This window comes from Protopterus annectens, chromosome 13.part0 (assembly GCF_019279795.1).
Source record: "Protopterus annectens isolate FY-2018-M chromosome 13.part0, PAN1.0, whole genome shotgun sequence".
In the NCBI taxonomy this organism is placed as follows: Eukaryota; Metazoa; Chordata; order Ceratodontiformes; family Protopteridae; genus Protopterus; species Protopterus annectens.
This window is the reverse complement of record NC_056747.1, coordinates 969,526,627-969,548,606: the sequence shown is the minus strand read 5'-3', so window position 1 is coordinate 969,548,606 and position 21,980 is coordinate 969,526,627. Positions and strand designations below refer to the sequence as shown.

Genomic DNA, 21,980 nt, shown 5'->3' with positions numbered 1-21,980 from the left:
TCAAGATGCTTACTCTTCAACTTCTCCCAATGCTCTCACAAGATGCTTGGATGGTGACATTGGATTTAAAAGAGGCTTACTTACACGTCCCCATAAGGCAACAATGCAGAAAGTACCTCAGATTCAAGGCAGGCTCGAGACACTTCCAATTCTCTGTACTGCCATTTGGCTTATCTACTGCGCCCAGAGTTTTTACCAAATGCCTGGCTCCAGTAGTGGCTTACTGCAGACTTCAGGGGATTCAGATTTACCCCTATCTGGACGACTGTCTAATTCAGGCAGACAGCAAAGACCTTTTACTTCAACACCTGCATTTTGTTCAGCGTCTTCTCCTACTGCTGGGATTCTCAGTGAACATAAAAAAAGTCACATTTGATTCCTTCTCAACGAATGATCTTTTTGGGAGCTCTTCTAGACAAGTTTACAGATGGCCTTCCTGACTCCAGAAAAACAGTTACAGCTGGCTTCAATCTTCAAGTCTTTGGCAACCTTGACTCAGCTCACTGCAAGGAAATTCCTGCAGGCTTTGGGCTACATGGCCTCTTGCATCCTGTTGATTCCAAATGCGAGGCTTCACATGAGGAAACTTCAATGGTACCTAAAGAGTGTATGGTCTCAGCATTGCCACAGTCTGGATACAATGATTCCACTGATTCCCTGCCTCCAGAAGGAATTCCTTTGGTGGTCCAGGGTGTGTTTTGAACGAAGGGAAACCCTTTCGTCTTCCTCACCCTACTCAGATCATAACCATGGATGCCTCGGATTATGCTTGGGGAGCTCATTTTCTAAACAAATGCCAACAGGGCTCTTGGACAAACAAACACCTTCTATGGCACATCCACTTGAAAGAAATGTTGGCAGTCCAAAATGCTCTTCTAGCCTTCCAGACTCTTTTGAAGCCAGGACCTCTGCTAATTCGAACAGACAATACCACAGTCATGTGGTACATAAACAAGCAAGGGGGCTCTCACTCTTGCCCCCTGTGCAGACTTGCCATGACTTTATGGGGCACAGCCCTAAATTTGAATCTGGATCTTCAGGCACAGTTCATTCCAGGAAATCAGAATATCTTAGCAGACAGCTTAAGCAGAAACATTTTGGATCCTCACGAATGGATGTTGGATCCCATCTTATTCAGCAAGGTAACTGCAGTTTGGGGCTGTCCTCAGATAGATCTGTTTGCATCCCATCTCAACCATCAGTTGCCTCTCTTGCACCAGGTCCTTCCACAAGACAGCTTGGAAAGTGGATGCCCTGTCCTTCAGCTGGAGGAATCTTTCGGGATATGCCTTTCCTCCTCTTCCTCTTCTACCTCGGGTATTGCTAAAGATAAAGGTGGACAAACCCAGACTGATTATTTTGATGGCTCCAAATTGGCCTAGTCAGTTTTGGTATCCAACTCTTCTGCACCTTTGTTTGGAACCCCCTTGGAATCTTCCTCTGACCCATTCACTACTGTCCCAGCATCAGGGTCAGGTATTTCACTCAAATAAAGACTCTCTGCCTGGCAGATTGGCTCATCAAAGGCAATTGATTCCTCCTTCCCTTCCTAAACAAGTTTTGGATGATCTTTTGGAGGCTAGGCGTCCTAGTACAAGGAAATCTTATGCTTCTAAATGGAAAATATTTTGTATTTGGATGCAGGATCGTGGTTCGGATCCTTTACCTGATATTCCCTCTATTTTACTTTATCTCTCAGATTTATTGATTAAAGGTCTTTCCTTTTCTTCCATTAAAATTCATGCTTCTGCTATTTCGGCTCATTTCAATTGTGATCCTCCCATTTTTTCACACCAGCTGGTTAGACAATTTCTGAGAGGAGCTAAGAATTTAAGACAACCTAGATCTCCTCCTGTCCCTCCTTGGGATCTCAACTATGTCTTGGAAAAGCTTATTTTGCCTCCTTTTGAGCCTGCTGCCTCTGCGGATATTAAGTTTTTATCCTGGAAGACAGCTATCTTGTTGGCCTTGACTTCTGCCAGAAGGGTGTCTGAGTTGCAAGCCCTCATGGCCATGGAACCTTACCTCATCTTCCATCAGGACAGAGTTTCCTTGAGGACCAATCCTTCTTTTATGCCTAAGGTAGTTTCTAGAGTGGCTCTAAATCAGACTATATTCGCCTTCCTACCTTTTTCCCAAAACCCCAAAATAAGGGGGAAAGGATTTTGCATTCATTGGACATGCACAGGCAACTACGTTTTTACCTGGACAAAACTAAAGATTTCAGAAAATCAGATCAATTGCTTGTCTCATTTGCTTCCAGTTCTCTAGGTAAAGATATTTCTAAGCAAACTATTTCCAAATGGATTGCTCATGGAATACGATATTGTTACTCTCTTTATGGGAAACAGATTCCAGGTACTGTCAGGACTCATTCTACTAGAGCAGCTGCCACTTCAGCAGCCTTTCTCAGAGGAGTTCCTACTAAGGACATTATGGAGGCTGCCACTTGGAGCTCTGTACATACCTTTTCCAAGCACTATAACCTCCCTTTGTACTCTAAGTCTAGGGCAGGCTTTGCCTCTGCTGTTTTGCAGGGTCTTCTAGCTGCCCCTTCTTCTTCATAACCTCCTCCCGTGTTCTCAGCTTTGGGATTCTACCCTACAGTTATGACTGCAACAGTGAAACACGAACATAGTACAGTTGTGTATACCTACCATAAATGTAGATGTTCGAGTGTCTTCACTGTTGCAGTCGGTGTTTCCCTCCCTCCAGACCCCTCTGGTTTCTTTTCCACTACCTTTCTGGTATATTTGTGTTTCCTTTGGGACACCTTTTGATTTTATGGGGGCTTCTGACATCAGGGGCAAGAAAGGCTGGAGAAGATGGCGTTGGCCGTCAGTTTTATACCCATGCGTTCTGACGTCAGGGTACTTGCTGATACAGCCGACGCCGGACCCAGACTTTGATATTCTGGCCGACCTCGGGCTGCCTGCCGGCAGGAGTACCCTACAGTTATGACTGCAACAGTGAAGACACTCGAACATCTACATTTATGGTAGGTATACACAACTGTACTTTCCCCACTCCCCCTCCCTGTTTCTATTTGTGGTGTTAATCTTGGGTGGCTTTGGAATTGCCCGCCCCTGCTGTAAATCTCTTTTTGCAGACTCCTCCTGGACCCATCTCATTCGCTCACTCAACTGAGTACAGTGAGATCATATTTTGATTTTGGATACTCTTACCAGTCCCATCTCCTCTGCAGTGTACAGAGAGAGCACTTGGGAAGGGCATTCCCCTATAGTATCTTAATCTGCTCTGTTTCCTCCATCTCAAAAAAAAAAAAATTTTGCACTTCATCTGCCTTACTGTATTTGTGTTTCTTCCTACTTTATTACCTTATTTTGCTTTTGCCTCTAACATTTTAAAGTGGAACCTGTGTGTTGAGAGACAGCCTTACAAGACTATCTGCAAATATGTAGAGCCGAGTATATTTTTCTCTATTATTCTGTATTATAGAGCTAAATTGTTGCTTAGATATCTGTTGTCTTACTGTTCTGCAAATATACAGAGATCAGTATATATTTTTTTGTTTTTATAATTTGCACTCTGATTCCTCACATCTCTGTTGAAACTGCCCCCCCACACACACACGCACACACACGCACACACTCCCTGTTCTTGGTTGTAGTTTAAATTTGGTGGCTTTTGCAATGCCCGCCCCACTGTAGATTTGATCTAGGACAGTCCCATCTCTTTACCGCATTCTACCTAATAAACCCTTTCTGCACTTGCTTTTAGTCCTTTTTAATTTAATTACATTTTTTTTCAAACTGTGTGTGGACTAATATTGCTACATACTCAAGTGTGCTAGCTTGCACTGCATGTGAATTGTTTTTACTACTGTTTTTGCTACTTTTCTTGAAAAAAAATTATCTGCTTTTACTCTATTTGTGTTTCTTCCTACTTTATTTTGCTTTTGCGTCATCTTAAAAGTACTCAATTGTATTTATTACTGCTTGGTGTGTATCTCATTCTAAGCCTTTTAGTTTAAGCACTTGGGCTTCAGACCAGTTGTTTTACATTAAGAAGGTTTGTGGTCTGCACTGTGGTGGCAGAACAGGTAGCTTACATCCTTCTAAGTTGGGAACTGCTGATTGAGGGCTCAGTGTCTGTTGTTCTAAAAGTGTATTAATTCTGGTTTAAGCACTTGGGCTTCAGGCCAGTTATTTTACATTAAAAGGGTTCGTGGTCTGCACTCTTGTGGGAGGAGAGGCTGGACTCAGCCCTTCTGAGCTGGGAATTTCTGGTTAAAATAAAGGAGTCAGAAGGTGAAGCAGCAATAAGTTTTAATCCAGCTCTGTCCTGGTACCTCGGCAGTTCGCCTTCAATGGGACACAATTACACAACTGAGCATCCTCTTTTTATATATTCATAAATAGAACAATTAATCAATTAACTCATCAAACAAATTTCAACCATTTTTAACCCTGTCAACCCTGTGATAAAACAAACTCTAATGAACTTTAAAAAGTGCAACTACAAATGTACTAAATCAAATTCAAGTAATACATCTCACACATTTTTTGTATATATATATATATATATATATATCACATATTTTTGAATATATACCTTGTCAACTAATTAAGAATAGCATAAATAAGCATAAAAATGCAATTTCTGATAACATACAAACCTTAGACAGATTCAAATCATATTAAATTTCAAATAACATATACTTATATTATATATTAATAAATCTTAATGCACAATTGGAAAATACAAATATGAATAAATAAATTTCATCCATATTCTAAATTCATTCCAATAGGAAATAATGTGTGATACCCTATAATCATCCTTTGTTCTAACTTATTCAAGGCTGCTTTAAAATTACCTGTGCACAGATGAGGTCTAGCAAGTACACTAAATCTAAAACTTCCAATGTTACCACTATGTGTATTACAAACATGTGTGGCTACTGGACTCTCCATATTACCCCTCCTAATGTCACTCAAATGTTCTAGAATACGAATCTTAACCTTTCTAGTGGTTTGACCTATGTACCACATGGGTGGGGAACAGTCACATCCTAAAATATACACTACACCAGAAGACATGCAATCAAATCTCTCAAAAGCCAGATATTTCTTTCCATTAATTTTAACTCCATGCAAGTTACTGATTTTGTCACAAACAGAACAACGACCACAACTATACATCCCAACATTACTGTCAACCAAAAACTCCAATTTCCTATTTAATATTTCCCTTAAATTAGGGTACCTTTTATAGGAAAAAGTAATGTGCTTGGGAAAAAGATGGCCAACTATTGAGTCCTCACATACTACATGCCACAACCCTCTTATAATTTCCTCCATTGCATCGGAAAAAATCGAATATCTAGACACAAAGAATAATTTCTCTAATTCAGATTTAGTATCAAAATTATTACTATACCCATATCTATTTCTTCTTGGTGTCTGAATTCTACACAATTTCCTTTTTATGTCTAAGAGCTGGTTATGGTCATAACCTCGGACTAATAGTCTATCCATAGTTGAATCACAAACATCTTCCCAAAGCAAATGGTCTGAGGTATTTCTCACAACCCTTTTCATCTCACCTTCAGGTAAAGCCTTGATTAGATGTGGGGGATGCATGCTACTGGCATGCAAAAAATTATTGACCGATGTGGGTTTCCTAAAAGGTTTATATTGAACCAAACCATCAGTACCAATATAAAATTCCACATCCAAAAAAGAAATTTCAAATGGTGACGTGTATGCTACAAATTTCAACCCATGATGATTGTGATTTAAATCATCCAAGAATTGACTGAACAAAGACATCTCACCCCTACAAATAAAAATTTAATCATCTATATAACGCCTAAAAAATACAACATTCCGAACAAAAAAAGCATTCTGAAACATAAATTCTTTCTCAAATTCACCCATATAGATTACTGCATATGTGGGTGCAAATGCAGCACCCATCGCAGTCCCTTTCGTTTGTAAAAAGAAATCTTGTTTCCACATGAAATAGTTATGCGTTAAGCTAAATTCTAGTAAGCTCAACAAAAACATTGTTCGTGGACCTTCACCCATCATCCTATGCATTGCCTCTAAACCCCATATTTTGTTAATATTGGTATAAAGTGATACAACATCGACTGTTGCCCAATAATAATCTTTCTCCCACTTTACACCTTTTAAAGCTAAACATACATCCTGTGTATTCTTAACATGGGAACAAACTTTAGGAAGAAATTTCTTCAAGTGAAAATCCAAAAAACAATTTACCCTTTCAACATAAGAGCCAATTCCCGAAATAATGGGCCTACCGGGTGGATTTGAAACATTTTTATGAATCTTAGGAATAATATAGATGTGTGGATGGCGAGGTTCCTTAACTAAAAGTTTCTTCACATCTTTTCCTGTAAAAAAAAAAAACAATCTTTCCCCTCTCTCTAAAAGTTCAGTCAGTTCATCAGAATAGGATGATAAAGGATTGTGGTTCAATTTTACATAAGTTTCTTCCAGTAACAAACTATTAACAATGTCTTCATATTGTGCCATGTTCATCACTACCCAATTACCACCCTTGTCAGCCGGTGTAACAGCAACCTTATCTAGTTTTGTTCTTAATGTCTTAAGAGCCACCCATTCATTCTTAGTTAAATTAAAAATCTTTTCTCTCATACAAAATTTCTTATATGCCTGTTCAAGCTTTGAAAATATGACATGCTCAAAAGCATTAATAGCTGATGTCTTTTTAGGTGACATAAAATTGCTGTCACCCGAAAAGTAAGGGAGATTAATGTGACCATACCCCCTCCCATAAATTCCATCATTGCTAGAATCATCTTGCAAAATACATTCTGAAGTGTCTGCATCCACTTCTTTATCTACTAACAAACCATCATAGTCATATATACTCAAATTTAAAAGAGAATCATCCAGCAAAATATCATCTTTAGTTACGTGACTTTTATCTCTCTCAAAAAAATAAACTTTCAAATTTAATATGCGAACAAAGTCTTTCACATCCATAAATATGTCTGCAAAAGATGGAAGTCTAGTAGGTATGAATTTGGTACCCTTTAGCAAAACGCTAAGCATGTCTTCAGATAGAACCACATTAGAAAGATTAATGACATTCAAACTTTCATTAAATAAACATGTTTCATTAATTCTAACATTCTTTCCATCATCATTTACATTTTCATGTTCAGAAAGCATTTCAGAAAGCACTTCAAAATCATAGATATTGTCAGATATCACCAGTGTCAATTGTGCTAGAAATTCGAACATTTTCTAACTCATTACTAGAACAAATATTATTAACATCTCTATAATGCCATTCTGAATTGGGTGCTTTAAAAGTCTTTTCTTTAAATGAGTCCAGTCCCACATGCGTATTAGCATTGCATTCAAAGCGCTTGAATACACAAGCGCTTTTGTCCTTTGAAATTGTGCTTACATCATGTCCACTTAAAACAGTGGTGTAATCAATGCTAGACAAATCAGGAATTACACCTGCTGTCAGCGTTTTCTCAAAAACACGCTCACACTCTAATTCTAGTTTTTTGACTGATTCAAAGCTGACAAATGACTTGTCTTACCCTGATTCTTCGTCGACCTCGTCTGCATGCTGGAAACATTCTTCCGATGACTCTGCTCACCTCTACGATTCTCTACAATCCCTTCTGGAGCTTCTGTTGGAATGCTTTCAAAAGAAACACTCTTCCGACTGCCCCCAGTCTCGAAAGAAGAGCAGGAAGACGCTTCTTCACTTCCTGTTGTTCGTCTCTCTGCATTTTTTTGATTTTTTTGAAAACGCCACCCTCTATGGATATACTATCAGTCCGAGGTTATGACCATAACCAGCTCTTAGACATAAAAAGGAAATTGTGTAGAATTCAGACACCAAGAAGAAATAGATATGGGTATAGTAATAATTTTGATACTAAATTTGAATTAGAGAAAATATTCTTTGTGTCTAGATATTCGATTTTTTCCGATGCAATGGAGGAAATTATAAGAGGGTTGTGGCATGTAGTATGTGAGGACTCAATAGTTGGCCATCTTTTTCCCAAGCACATTACTTTTTCCTATAAAAGGTACCCTAATTTAAGGGAGATATTAAATAGGAAATTGGAGTTTTCAGTTGACATTAATGTTGGGGTGTATAATTGTGGTCGTTGTTCTGTTTGTGACAAAATCAGCAACTTGCATGGAGTTAAAATTAATGGAAAGAAATATCTGGCTTTTGAGAGATTTGATTGCATGTCTTCTGGTGTAGTGTATATTTTAGGATGTGACTGTTCCCCACCCATGTGGTACATAGGTCAAACCACTAGAAAGGTTAAGATTCGTATTCTAGAACATTTGAGTGACATTTGGAGGGGTAATATGGAGAGTCCAGTAGCCACACATTTTTGTAATGCACATAGTGGTAACATTGGAAGTTTTAGATTTAGTGTACTTGCTAGACCTCATCTGTGCACAGGTAATTTTAAAGCAGCCTTGAATAAGTTAGAACAAAGGATGATTATAGGGTATCACACATTATTTCCTATTGGAATTAATTTAGAATATGGATGAAATTTATTTATTTATTCATATTTGTATTTGTATTTTCCAATTGTGCATTATTAAGCTTTATTAATATATAATATAAGTATATGTTATTTGAAATTTAATATAATTTGAATCTGTCTAAGGTTTGTATGTTATCAGAAATTGCATTTTTATGCTTATTTATGCTATTCTTAATTAGTTGACAAGGTATATATTCAAAAATATGAGATATATATATATATATATATATATATATATATATATATATATATATATATATACAAAAAAATGTGAGAGATGTATTACTTTAATTTGATTAAGTTAGTACATTTGTAGTTGCACTTTTTAAAGTTCATTAGAGTTTGTTTTGTCACAGGGTTGACAGGGTTAAAAATGGTTGAAATTTGTTTGAGTTAATTAATTGATTAATTGTTCTATTTATGAATATATAAAAAGAGGATGCTCAGTTGTGTAATTGTATCCCATTGAAGGCGAACTGCCGAGGTACCAGAACAGAGCTGATGGATTAAAACTTATTGCTGCTTCACCTTCTGACTCCTTTATTTTGGTGTATCTGTGAATTTTGTGGCTTGCTGTTTGGAGTATTAGTATTAGTATGGAGAATTTCTGGTTAAAGGCTTATAGTGCCTGCATATTTGAACTGCTTCTTACTGAAGTTGGTACACCTTGTTTGCTGTAGCATAGACTAGATCCACGCCTGCTGAATCTAGCTTTGTTTGTATAACTTGAGCACTAATCCCAGGCATTCTTTAAAGTATTCAATTGTATTTATTACTGCTTGGTAGTAACTTGATTGAAGTGCAGCTATCATTCTAAGTCTTTTGGATTAAGCACTTGGGCTTCAGACCAGTTGTTTTACATTAGGAAGGTTTGTGGCCTGCACTGTGGTGGCAGGACAGGTAGCTTACATCCTTCTAAGTTGGGAACTGCTGACTGAGGGCTCAGTGTCTGTTCTAAAAGTGTATTAGTTCTGGTTTAAGCACTTGGGCTTCAGGCCAGTTATTTTACATTAAGAAGGTTCGTGGTCTGCAGTCTTGTGGGAGGAGAGGCTGGACTCTGCCCTTCTGAGCTGGGAATTTCTGGTTAAAGGCTTATAGTGCCTGCATATTTGAACTGTTTCTTACAGAAATTGGTACACCTTGTTTGCTGTGGCATAGACTAGATCCAGGCCTGCTGAATCTAGCTTTGTTTGTATGCTTGTTATTTCCCTGAAACGCTAATTCCACCTAAAATGCTGCTTTTCAGCACTTCTGTGGATCCCTAGTGATGTATGCATTGCTTACTGTATTTATTTCCTTGTTTCACTTGAAAGAAAGTTACTGTTTGTCGTTCTTGCATTTAAGTTACCTGTAACACATTGCATTTAAGTTACCTGGCACTTGCTCACTAAAGCAATTATATAAGTCAGCACTAAAAAATTAAAAGCACTACACCCTCACAAACTCCCCTTGAGTACCTTGTTCCCCATTAGCCCTTTTTTTCAATTATAAAGGAATTCCCAGTACTATTCTAGCATGTCCAAAGGTCAGTTGTCAATCTCCTCTCCGGTCCAGCTGGTGAATCTGGGAATCTTGAGGCAATGTTACAACTGCCTCATGTACACAGACAACCCTCTCCTCCTCCCAACAAATTCCAACACGTGAGAGATGCAACCATATAGCCATACTGGAGGCTAAGCTCTCTCAACTCAGTACTGGCGAATCCAGTCAGGAGGAGAAGGAAACAACACTCACTACAATTCCAGTCTCACATAGACCTACCACGACAGCATACCAAACACACAAAAACATACTCGGAGGGTCTAAATAAAAATCTGCCTAAGCAGAAGAGACCTCCAAAGCAGACATCCAAGCAACCTCTACCCCAAAACAAAACATGTGCATCACATAGCTCACAAAGCCAGTGTGCCGAACAGTCACAGCCCTTAAGGCTAAACAACACACCTGGTACACTTGTAATAGGTGACTCTATCGTCAGGCACATTGACGTCCCGCTCACCAGCCTGAACAAGAAGGTCACGGTGAGCTGCCTGTCGGGCGGATCCGCCACATAACACAAGCACTCAGGTCATTCCAAGGCAAGTACAAATATGACTCGGTCATTGTCCATGCTGGTGTGAATGACCTGAGACGTACCTCCCTGGACTACATGAAAAGAGACATAGAGGAGCTCTCTGAGCATGTAGCCCAGGCCTGTATGACCCTGACCTTGAGTAGCATCTTACCCTCACCAAGAATGATGCCACAATATGAAGACAAGATGATCAATTTCAACAATTGGCTTAAGTGTTGGTGTCATTCAAAGGGGATCCAATGCCTGTCAGCCTGGGATGACATGCTCGACAAGCCACGATGCTTCGCTAGGGGCGGCTTGCACCTGTCACCCCTGGGCTTTTGGATATTGGCAAAGGCTCTTGCTACCCCCATAGTGCCTTTTTTAGGCAAGGCTCAAAAGACAAACCCACCTCCATAGGTATCACAAGGGATAAGAAACTAAGAGTAATGCTACTCAACGCCAGAAGTCTAAACCTCAAGATGCACGCACTCGAAACTCTCCTTAGCATGGAGAACATCGATATCTGTGCAGTAACAGAAACCTGGTTCAAGGCTCCCACCCCAGCACTACCAGGTTATACCTCATACCATGCTTTTCGGCCCCAAAACTTGGACTGAACCACAAAAGGAGGGGGAGTATCAATATTAGTCAAAGATACCCACACCTCCAGGTTGGTGGCACAGCACAAAGCATCAGAGACTATCCATGTGCAACTAACAGTGGGTAAAACTGCCTTCCAGTTTATAGCCTGCTACAGACCACCCTCCCAAACCCAGGAACCCCACTCGGCCTTCCTGAGAACACTAGAAAATATGAAGGTCTCTCCAAACACCATTATATTGGGTGACTTCAACTACCCAAACATAGACTGGGAGCATTACTCTAGCTCCAATACCCTAGCCCAAAGGTTCCTAGAATTTATAAACTCAAATGCTGTGGAACAACTTGTTATCACTCCCACAAGAGGGGAAAACATACTGGACCTGATCATCACCAACATGGGGACTCTATGTCCAGACCAGAAGTGTATCCCTCATTGGAAAGATCAGACCATAAACTAATCTCACTGGATATTCTCATCCCGACTCCACCCCCTACCCTGAAAACCACAGTGAAAAACTTCTCTAAAGCAAATTTCACACTCCTCAAAATTGAGGTGGAATCCTTCAAAGCCCCTGGGCCTGTGGAAAATACGGTCCAGACCGCAGAATCCTTTATGAACACAGTCTATGAACACATTCAGGAATGCATGGATCTTGCAATCCCAAATAAAACCAAGACCCAATCCTCCAAAGGCAGACGTCCTGTCTGGTGGACCCCAGCCATAAACAAACTATACAATAGAAGGAGGAAGCTACTACATGATAGAGCAAAATCCCAAAAAGGGAAGGCATCTCTGATCAGTATGAGCAAAAAACTATGGGCACTCATAAAATCGTCTAAGGCCAGCTTCGAGAGAAAAATTGCACAGGACACCAAGGATAATCACAAGACTTTCTTTAGTTATGTTAGGAACCTGGGTGGGAATTCCCAGATATGCTCAGAATTGGTCCAAAATGACAAAAAATACACCGAACCCACAGACATTGCCAACATCCTAGCTGACAGGTTCAGCGCAAACTTCTCCCCCTCCTCCCCACCAAAAGGGCAAATATCTATCTCAGCAGAGTACTGCCCCCCTGACATCTCAGATGCTCAGGTAAGAGCTGCCCTCTCCAAAGCAAAAAACACAGCATCAATGGGACCAGACGGTGTCCCAGGCTGTGTCCTACATGAACTTCAAGAAGAGCTAAACCCAAACATAAAACTACTGTTCAATCTCAGCCTTACTACAGGATATGTACCCAAAGAGTGGCGTACAGCGACAGTGGTCCCTCTCTGCAAAGGTAGTGCCTCAACGGATCCTGTAAACTATCGCCCCATAAGCCTGACTAGCTTGGTCTGCAAAGTTATGGAAAGGATCATCATGGACCTCATAAATAAAGATATTGGGGACCTACAGACACTGGATCCTACCCAATTCGGCTTTAAGGGCAGATCCTGCCTCTTAAACCTTGGTTGATTTCTTTGAAACAGTCACCAAGGCCATTGACGAGGATAAGGTGGTCCACACAGCCTACCTGGACCTCGCAAAAGCCTTCGATACAATACCTCACTCGGGCATTATAGATAAGCTCACCAGCTTAAATATAAACCCCTATGTCACTAGATGGGTTGCAAACTGGCTCAAGGACAGAACCCACATGGTTAGAATTGCTGGAGACATGTCAGACTCCAAACCAGTTACAAGTGGCATCCCACAAGGCTCAGCCCTGGGACCTCTCTTGTTCGGTATATATTTCTCTGAGGTACAGGCCAACACAGAAGGACTGTGGCTGACCAAGTTCGCAGATGACTGCAAACTGGGCGCCATAATTGACTCTCCAGCCGACACAAGCGTCCTACAAAAGGGCCTCATAGAAACAGACAACTGGTGCCAGAGCCATGGCCTCAAGCTAAACACCAAAAAGTGTATAGTCATCCCCTTTGGCAAAAACAAAGTGCCCACAAATTACCACATAGGTGGTAATCCATTAAGTACAGAAGAAGTAATTATGGACCCAAGTTGATAGCAGTCTCTTATTTGACAACCACGTGGCCAAAGTGGTTAGAAAAACATTTTATATAGCCCACCTAATCATGAAGGGATTCACATCTAGATCAGGGGAAGTCATCGTGCCTCTTTACTCATCCCTCATCAGGCCCATAATTGAGTACAATGCCCCTTTTGGGATGTACCTTACCAGACACCTGCAGCAACTGGAAAGACCCCAAAAGTACCTCACCAAGGGGATCAAAGGGCTCAAACGGATGCCATATGCTGCCCGGTTAAAGAAACTCCAGCTCTACTCAGTGGCATACCGCCTGCTCAGAGGCGATCTGTGCCTGACGTATAAAGCCGTGTCCAACCCGGAGTTAATGAACATGCTGCACCTCAGAAAATCCAAATCCCATCGAGCTACGCGCTAGAGAGACTTAAACCTCAGCACTGAAATAAATAGGACATGCTGGAGGGACAGATTCATAACCCAGAGGCTCCCTTCACACTGGAATAAAATCCCAGTCCAGGTTAGGCAGAGTCCCTCATTGACTCTCTTCAAGAGGAATCTTGATGAGTGGAAGGGCGATCGTAGGTTTACCCCGGGTATCACTTCTGTGTCACTGTTAGACAGAGGCACAGTATGCTAACCTCGAAAAAGGGCATAGCAAATTTAATTTAAAATGGGTGGCGAAAGCCAAACACACTCTGGCTAGGCTTATAAATGCCCTAGGGCAGATAGCCTAGTATGAACCTATGAACCTAAGTGTGACAGCAGCAGCTGATTAGATAGAAATACAATAAATACACATTACATGATGCATAAATACATATACATAAAACAAGAAATTTTGTATAGCTAATACTTAAGTGAAGGTAATCATCACACAGGCAAAGTCGTGCACAGTTTAAAACGGTTTACATGGGTGCAGGTATATGTCAAATATGCTATTGGAATTTCATGAAGTGAAAAACCATATTTGGAAATATTGGCTGAGAGAAAGCAACCTGTGAGCAGGGCAGCACAGGATAGAAGTATGTAGAAAGTTAATGTAGAAATTTGGTTGTAGGAGTCTGTAGGAAGTAGGAGAGTGTAGAAGGTGAGGAGGAGTCCCATCCTGTAATGTCCGACATGCAGAAGCCTTTTCAGTGCCTTCTCCCTCCAGCACATCTGATTCTGCACAAGCATCTCCAGAAGATTGTTATGTTGCTGCATTTTAGCAGAGCCACGAGTTCAATCCCAGTGTGTATGGTGCTTGCATTGTTCATTGCACAAGTTAGCATTGCTTTGAACTGTACCACCTTCTTCCCCCCAGGATGGTTGAACTGGTATCACACTCACTCCTACACTTTTCTGTCAACTACTACAGTTCCTGCATCAGTCATTGAACCCTGTTGGTCAAACTAGTAGCCTGAGCTTTCTTTCTGTGCCCTGGAGCTAACTGTCTTACAGTGGATTCCTCTTTTAGGTACTGCTAGCCTTTCCCAGCAGTTCCAGTATACCTTTTGCATTTGCTTCCTTCAGCCTTTGACATATCTGTCCTCTTTCCTTAGTAAGCTCTGAATGCAAGAACTTTGTCTCTTCCTGGTTGCCAGCATCACAGGTGGGTACCTTATGTCAGCTGGTGATCCATATAGTTTGTGACAGAAGTGAAGCATTTGTTGTACACTGATAAAGCTGTCAGTTTGACATGGTGTTTAACGAGATGTTGCTATGCAGTTGATGTATCACTGGTTAGTTCTTGTGGGTGCAAAAGTGCCATTTCCTTCATATGATATCAAAATATGTCTGCTTCTCTCCCCCTTGGTGTGCCGTCTTCTCCTATTCTAAGAATTTCACAGAACTTATGTACTGTTGAATGGAGTGGTGGCATTGTTTGAGGTTTGATTTTGCTATTTCTGTTTTGCTTTAACTTAAGATGTAATAGTATTACACTGATATCTAAAATGTATTTATCTGTAGTGCTGATTTCAATTTTATTTCTTCTAGACTTTGATGCCAATAATATTTTCAAGGCCTTCTTTGGTGGTCCAGGAGGATTCAGTTTCGAAGGTACTCTTAAAAAGCATTTATTTATCCTGCTTTCCAGAAGTACATTAAACAAGCTGTGGTTAGAATGTTTTATTCAAGTGTGCTGTCATCTCTGCTTTGCTGAGGACAGGCATGTTACCATAAATGTTTCTGTGTATATATTTGTCCTTCTATTCCCACGTTGCAGTATTCTTCACAAGGGAGATTCTGCCTAGGCGACCCGAACATCCGGCCAGTGTACCAAAGACTTAAGGTACTGCAGAGTATGTATGACATCGCACATAGTACAGCCAATCGTCGAACATAAAAGTGATGTCCACACGTACCATCCTCTGAACTTCTCTGCCACCAGTCCAAATGACAGCTTCCAGCTATCCTTTTGATTGCCAAAAGTTTTTCTTCTGTTCAGATAAGTGCCCCGTTGGGGAAAATCTTTTACACTTTTGCTACTGCATGCTTCGTAGAGGTTAATGTCATCCAAGAAGGGCAAGTGCAATTGTGGAATACAAATTCCACGCAGACAACCACGACTAGTGTCTAGTCTGGAGTCTGATCACGACTACAAGGCCTGTGCCATCTGTCAGGTGTTCGTCCCTAAAACTCCCCGCAGTCATCTGTGTGCCCTTAGCATTTACTTAGAAAACCAGAGACTTAAGAGGTTAGCTAGATATCGAAGGTACTGCTAGCTTGTTGGGTGAGCCTCTGAAGACAAAGGTTAAGAAAATAAGGTCAGACTCTTCGGCTGCACCTCTGGCCCCAGACGTCTCTGTCAAGGCCAGTGAAGGCTTGGAAGCTCGTACTGTTTTGGGTCCTCCTCCCCCTGCAGGTACTAATCTACAAGCTGCTAAGGAGGGTTCCCACAGCATGTCCACAGAGATCTTGCAGATGTGTGGTTTGGATGGTATGAGGAGCCACGGCTTGCTCCTTTCCACCGTCAGTGCAGTACCTCTCCTGCCCCTTCCATCGAGGTTGTGCTGATATCCGATCCAAAGCCCAGCCCTGTGTCGGCCCTTTCTTCTCAGTCTAGAGTCGGGCTTTTTTAAGAGAAAACAGAAACAAAAACATGTTTCCACCAGTCAAGGGCCTTCTGACTGGCAAGCCTTCTCTCAAGGGATTTTGAATGCCTTTCTGGCTCTTAGGCCTTCATCCTTACCACTTCCTACACCTGCAAGCCCCCCTCCCCCTATATGCTGAGGTTCAGGCATCTGAGGAAGATAAGTCCTCCTCAGATGAATCCTTGGTGTATTTCACTCACATAGAGTCTCCCTTAAAATATGCCTCCCCTGATGCCTTCCAGCAGTGGGGATTCCCCAGCAGAGGATATTTTATTTAGAGAAACTATCTCCAACATGAGAGAGTTTTTCATATGGAAACGCACTAAAGTCTGAGGTATAGAAGAGGTACTATAAACACCTATAAATGAGTCTCCTACTCTTTCAGCCATCCCGGCTATCTTGCCAGCCTTTCAAGATGCTTTCCTTGCTGCATCTGAACACTTGATTTTTAACCCCTGTACCCAAGAGGCCAGACAGGTTGTATAAGGTCCCTGAGGACAGCAGCTACTTGTGTAAATGCCCTGTTGCAGACCCAGCTGTGATCTTTGTCACAGATAAAACTTCTAATTTACTGCCCACCACCTGTGATAGAGAGCAAGATGATGGAGAGAATTGGGGAAAAAGGTATACACCTCTTCCACTCTAGCCTTTAGGGCCATTAATTATCAGACACGTATGTCCAAGTATGTTTTGGCTCTTCTTTTGCAGGCATCTAAACTGCCGATAGATCTCCCAGACTCTGCAGCAAAAACCCAACTCTCTCCACTTTTGAGGATTTCTTCCGAGATCACTAGACATTCCATTAAATACAGCTGTGATGCTGCAGAGGTGTCTGTAAGATCAGCTGCGTCTGGTTCTGTCCCCTGGAGATTTTTCCTGGCTGAGATTACAGCCTTTGTCTGAGGACTTCAAATCAAAGATCATGGCTGCACCTTTGGCCAATGCTGCCTTTTGTTCTAATGCTGCAGCCCTTTTCAAAACCCTTCAAGAGAAAGGCAAAGAACTTCAGGAGCTTAAACATATTTTTGTCTCTTGTGTTCTTAAATTTCATAGGAACTACCTCTCAAGGGCAAATTTTGCAAGAAAAAAAACTCGTACATCTCAACAACACAAAAAGAGCACCCAGTTCCCACCCCTTTCCTGGACACATCCTGCACATTGTGTGATGTCGCTATGGTATCACCTGACAGGGAACTTCCTCTTCTGTTCCTGATGCCTGCTTTCAGCTGATTTACTATGCTTTTGTGTTTTAAAAAAAAAAAAAAACATAGTAAATCAGACTATTTAACAAATACCAATAGTCTGTTTCCTTTTTTGAAACGGAATACCAGAGTTTGTACAGTGTTTTCTGGACTACTGGACAATCTGTTTGATTTCTTGAAAGTCCGGAAAAATACATGTAGGTGGCAACCCTACTTTCCAGACAAGCCAGGTAGTCACAGATAACCTGGCAACACGCTCAGAAATTCCCCTTTCCCAGCGCCTTTCTGACTTCTCTCAGATTGAACAAGCATTACCACAGACAGTTGGGTTCTGTCCATTGTTCAGAGGGGTTACTCCATGACTTGGAGAACCATTCCACCTTTTATGGTATTGCCACAACCACCAAAGGGATCAGATCCACCTTTTTCTTAGGTCATTCTAGATGAAAGCACAAGGAACAATTCAGGAGGTTCCCGCTTCAGAAAGAGGAAAAGGGCTCTGTTCCAGAATGTTCCTAGCTCCCAGCAAAATGGACCCTGGAGACCAATTTTAGACTTATCCCAACTCAGTCTATTTCTTCATGTACCCTCCTTCGGTATGCTTACCCTCCAAACTCTGATGTTCTTCGTATTTCACTTTTGCAGTCATTACACTTGGGTTAACCTGCTGGCAGGCTACCCTCAGTCGGCCTGAATTCCAAAGTCTAGGTCCGGCGTCGGTTGCTGTCTCCTCTTCCCTGACGTCAGTGCGCCAGGGGTATAAAAGATGCAGCCGACGCCATTTTCTTCAGTCTTTCTTGCTGCGCAGTGCCCGAAGCAGCAGTTCAGAAGTGCCATTCGGCTGACTCCTCTGAGAGTTTCGTGTTCGAATTTCAGATCCAGAGTTTTCATTAAAAGCTCCAGACCGATGTCAGAAAAAGTTAATTGTATTTCTTGTGGGATGCAAATACCGCCTAAGGATTTTCGTTCTTAATGTATTCCTTGCTTAGGCCCTGACCACGACGTTGCTAGTTGTCGGTTTTGTGCTAGATTTAACCAGCGCACTAAGTGCTGGAACGATTTTGCATTTCACTATTTTGGCTGAAGATTTAATTATACAATGCTGTCGGATAGCCATCCGACTACCGGAATTCACAAGAAATGCAAAGAAAAAGAAAAGGACAGGCATCCGAGGTCTAAAACACGACGAGGCTTCCTCTAAGCCAGTCGCCTGTTCACAGTGAGGTGCTTTCGCACCCCCTGATGCCCGCTACTTTGGACCCAAAGGCCGCTGCAGACTCCCACGTGGAGTTGCCTAGGCCGCTGGAAGCCCAAGGTATTGGACCTTCAGAGACTATTCCCTCAGATGTGTCCGGAGCCGCTGAGCAGGCATCTGCTTCTGAGGGTGTTTTCAGACCTATTCAATTGTACATTAAAGCGACTCCGGCTACAAAGGCAAAGATTAAAGCTCCTTTAAAGACAAAGAAACAAGTACAGCAGCCTCATGACCAGGCCTCCTTGCCCAAAAAACAAATGCTCAAAATGGCCGAAGACTTAATTACTTTGATCAGGGGTTACCATCCCCCTCCTGCCTAGGCAAGAGACCAAATTTGAATCTTCAGATCAGGTTTCCATTTCTTCTGATTCCTCTTCTGATTAGGAATACTCTCTTCCTCCCTGTGAGGATTCTGATGCTGAAGAATCTATCCCTTCAGCCCCTCCTCCTGAGGATTACTCTTTTGGGGAAACCTTGCATACCATGAGGGAACATTTCCACTGGGAGAGCCAAGATGATTCAGAATCTAAGAAAAGGCTCAGAGACTTCCTTTTACTCCCACAACACAGGCCCCTAGCTATTCCATCTGTGTTAGACATTGTAGATGATGTTTTTTCAGAGTCCAGTCTGACCCCTGACTCCTTACCTCCAGCTCCTGTTAAGCCAGACAGGTACTACAGGGTGCCTGACTCTCATAAATTCCTTTTCAAAAACCCTGCTGCTGACCCAGAAACCATCTCACAGGGTCCCAAAGGGGTCAAGGCATCCACTGCAAAAAAACCCTACCCCCTGTGACAGGAATTCTAGGGCATTGGACAGATGGGGAAGAAGATTTACACCTCTGCTACCTTGGCTATTAGGGCTTTAAATTGTCAGTTTCATATGCTCAAATATCAGCAATATATTATGTCACTGCTTAAACAGAAAATATTGATAAATTCTGAATGTGCAGAAAGCAAAGAAATGCAAGATTTATTGCATGCAGCTGAACAAGTTGGAAAGCATACTTTGCAATGTGGTTTTGATTATTTGGAGGCCTCCTGCAGGGCCGCTGTTGCAGGTTCTGTCATCAGGAAGCATGGTTGGTTAAAGGAACAAAATCTGCCTGACCATGTCAAAGCAAAATTATTAGATGCTCCATTACAGCATGATGTCTTGTTTGGTGTTAAAGCAGAGGAGGTTTTAAAGAAAATGGAGGACAAAGTTAAATCTATGCAAACGGTTAAGGATTTCTTACAGGTACAGCCTCCAAGATTTAGCAGACGCTGGCCTACAAAGAATTGGTCCTTTCCAGTGTCAGACAGACCACAAAGGGGCAGATACAGATGCTCAAGATGCAGATCCCAGCCCCAAGGTTCGTACAGATCTAAGCAATGGGGGTGCTTCTACCTCCAAAACTGGAGAAGACAAATCACAGCCATACAGGAAACAGTCCCAATGACTTCCCCCTGCCTGCACCAAGCACTTATCTTCTGGCAGCACCTTTAGAGGGAAAACTAGCACTTTTTGCTTAAAATTGGCACATAACCCAGGACAAATGGGTCCTAGACAGTGTCACAAGGCTACATGTTTCACTTCCATACCCTGCCAAGGACAGACGGATGGCCAGACCTGCCAAAACATCAATGGGCAGAGGCACAAAAACAAGTCTCATCCCTCATGGACATGAGGGCCATTCAACAAGTACCAGAGCAAGAGCAGGGACAAGGATTTTATTCAAGACTATTCTTAGTACCAAGAAAGGACAAGACCTGGAGACCAATACTGGACCCATCTATTCTAAACACATACCTGGATATACCAAAATTCAAAATGTTGACTCTACAGCAACTTATGCCCATGCTGGGCAAGAAGGCTTGGCTTGTGACTTTAGACCTAAAAGAGGCATACCTGCATGTCCCAATCAGACAAACATGCCGAAGATACCTCAGATTCAAAGCTGGCTCAATGCACTACCAATTCTCTGCACTGCCCTTTGGCTTATCTACTGCACCCAGAGTCTTCACAAAGTGCCTGGCACCAGTAATTGCATTCTACAGGCAAAGAGGAATACAAATATATCCTTACTTGGACGACTGCCTCATCCAAGCAGAAAGCAAGGACATTCTCTTACATCATCTGGCTTTTTTAAAACATCTACTAAATTGCCTGAGGTACACAGTAAACGAAAAGAAGTCAAAACTAGTACCCTCACAAAATATGACATTCCTGGGTGCCAGCTTGAATACAACGGCCCAGAAGGCTTATCTGACGCCAGACAAACTACTACAACTGACTCAATGTTTCAAAACAATGGCAACAAAGACCCAATTAACTGCAAGAAAAATTCTGCAGGCCTTGGGCTTCATGGCATCTTGCATACTACTAATACCATTTGCAAAGCTGCATATGAGGAAATTACAGTGGTACCTAAAAAGCGTATGGTCTCAACACAGCCACAGCTTGGGCACAATATCTGTCATTCCCTGCCTACAACAGGAGTTTCTATGGTAGTCACAGGCATGTCACCTCAACAAGAGTCAGCCTTTCACCTTGCCCCCAGCCAGGCAAACTATCACAACAGATGCATCAGACTACGCCTGGGGGGCACACATGGCAGGACAGTGCATTCAAGGCGTAAGGACTGCAGATCAAAGGAAATCTGCACATCATTCAAAAAGAGATGCTAGCTGTACAGAAAGCTCTGACAGCCTTCAGGAATCTATTACATCCAGGACAACTTACAATAAAGAGGGACAACACCACAGTAATGTGGTACATAAACAAGGGGGTACTCACTCATACCCTCTATGCAGGCAAGCGATGACCTTATGGAACACAGCTCTGGCTTACAAAGTTCAGTTACAAGCTCAGTTCCTGCCAGGAAAGAAAAACACATTGGCAGACAACCTCAGCAGAAACATCATGGATCCCCACGAGTGGAAACTAGATCCACAAGTATTTACAATGATAACTCAAAAATGGGGCCTTCCAGACATAGACCTGTTTGCCAGTCCTCAAAACTATCAACTAACAAAATTTTGTACAAGGACACTTCACCATCAAGCTTGGAAAGTGGACGCACTCTTTCAGTTGGAAAAACCTGACAGTGTATGCTTTCCCTCCATTGCCTCTCCTCACAAAGGTGCTTCTGATGGTCAAAAAGGAGAGACCACGACTGATTCTCATAGCCCCAGACTAGCCACGCCAGCACTGGTACCCACTATTGAGGAATATGGCCCAGGGCCCACCTTGGATCTTACCACAAATTACCC

The 21,980-nt window shown here is 41.9% G+C and overlaps 1 protein-coding gene across 1 annotated transcript in view; it reads left to right on the top strand.

The window, feature by feature from the left end:
- Positions 1–21,980, top strand: part of DNAJC7 (DnaJ heat shock protein family (Hsp40) member C7) — a gene marked incomplete at its 5' end in the record, with an annotated part of 1,180,673 nt that overhangs the window by 1,076,417 nt on the left and 82,276 nt on the right. Inside the window, 1 exon segment of the mRNA XM_044054736.1 lies at positions 15,173–15,235. Within this exon segment, the coding sequence (XP_043910671.1) occupies positions 15,173–15,235 (63 nt within the window).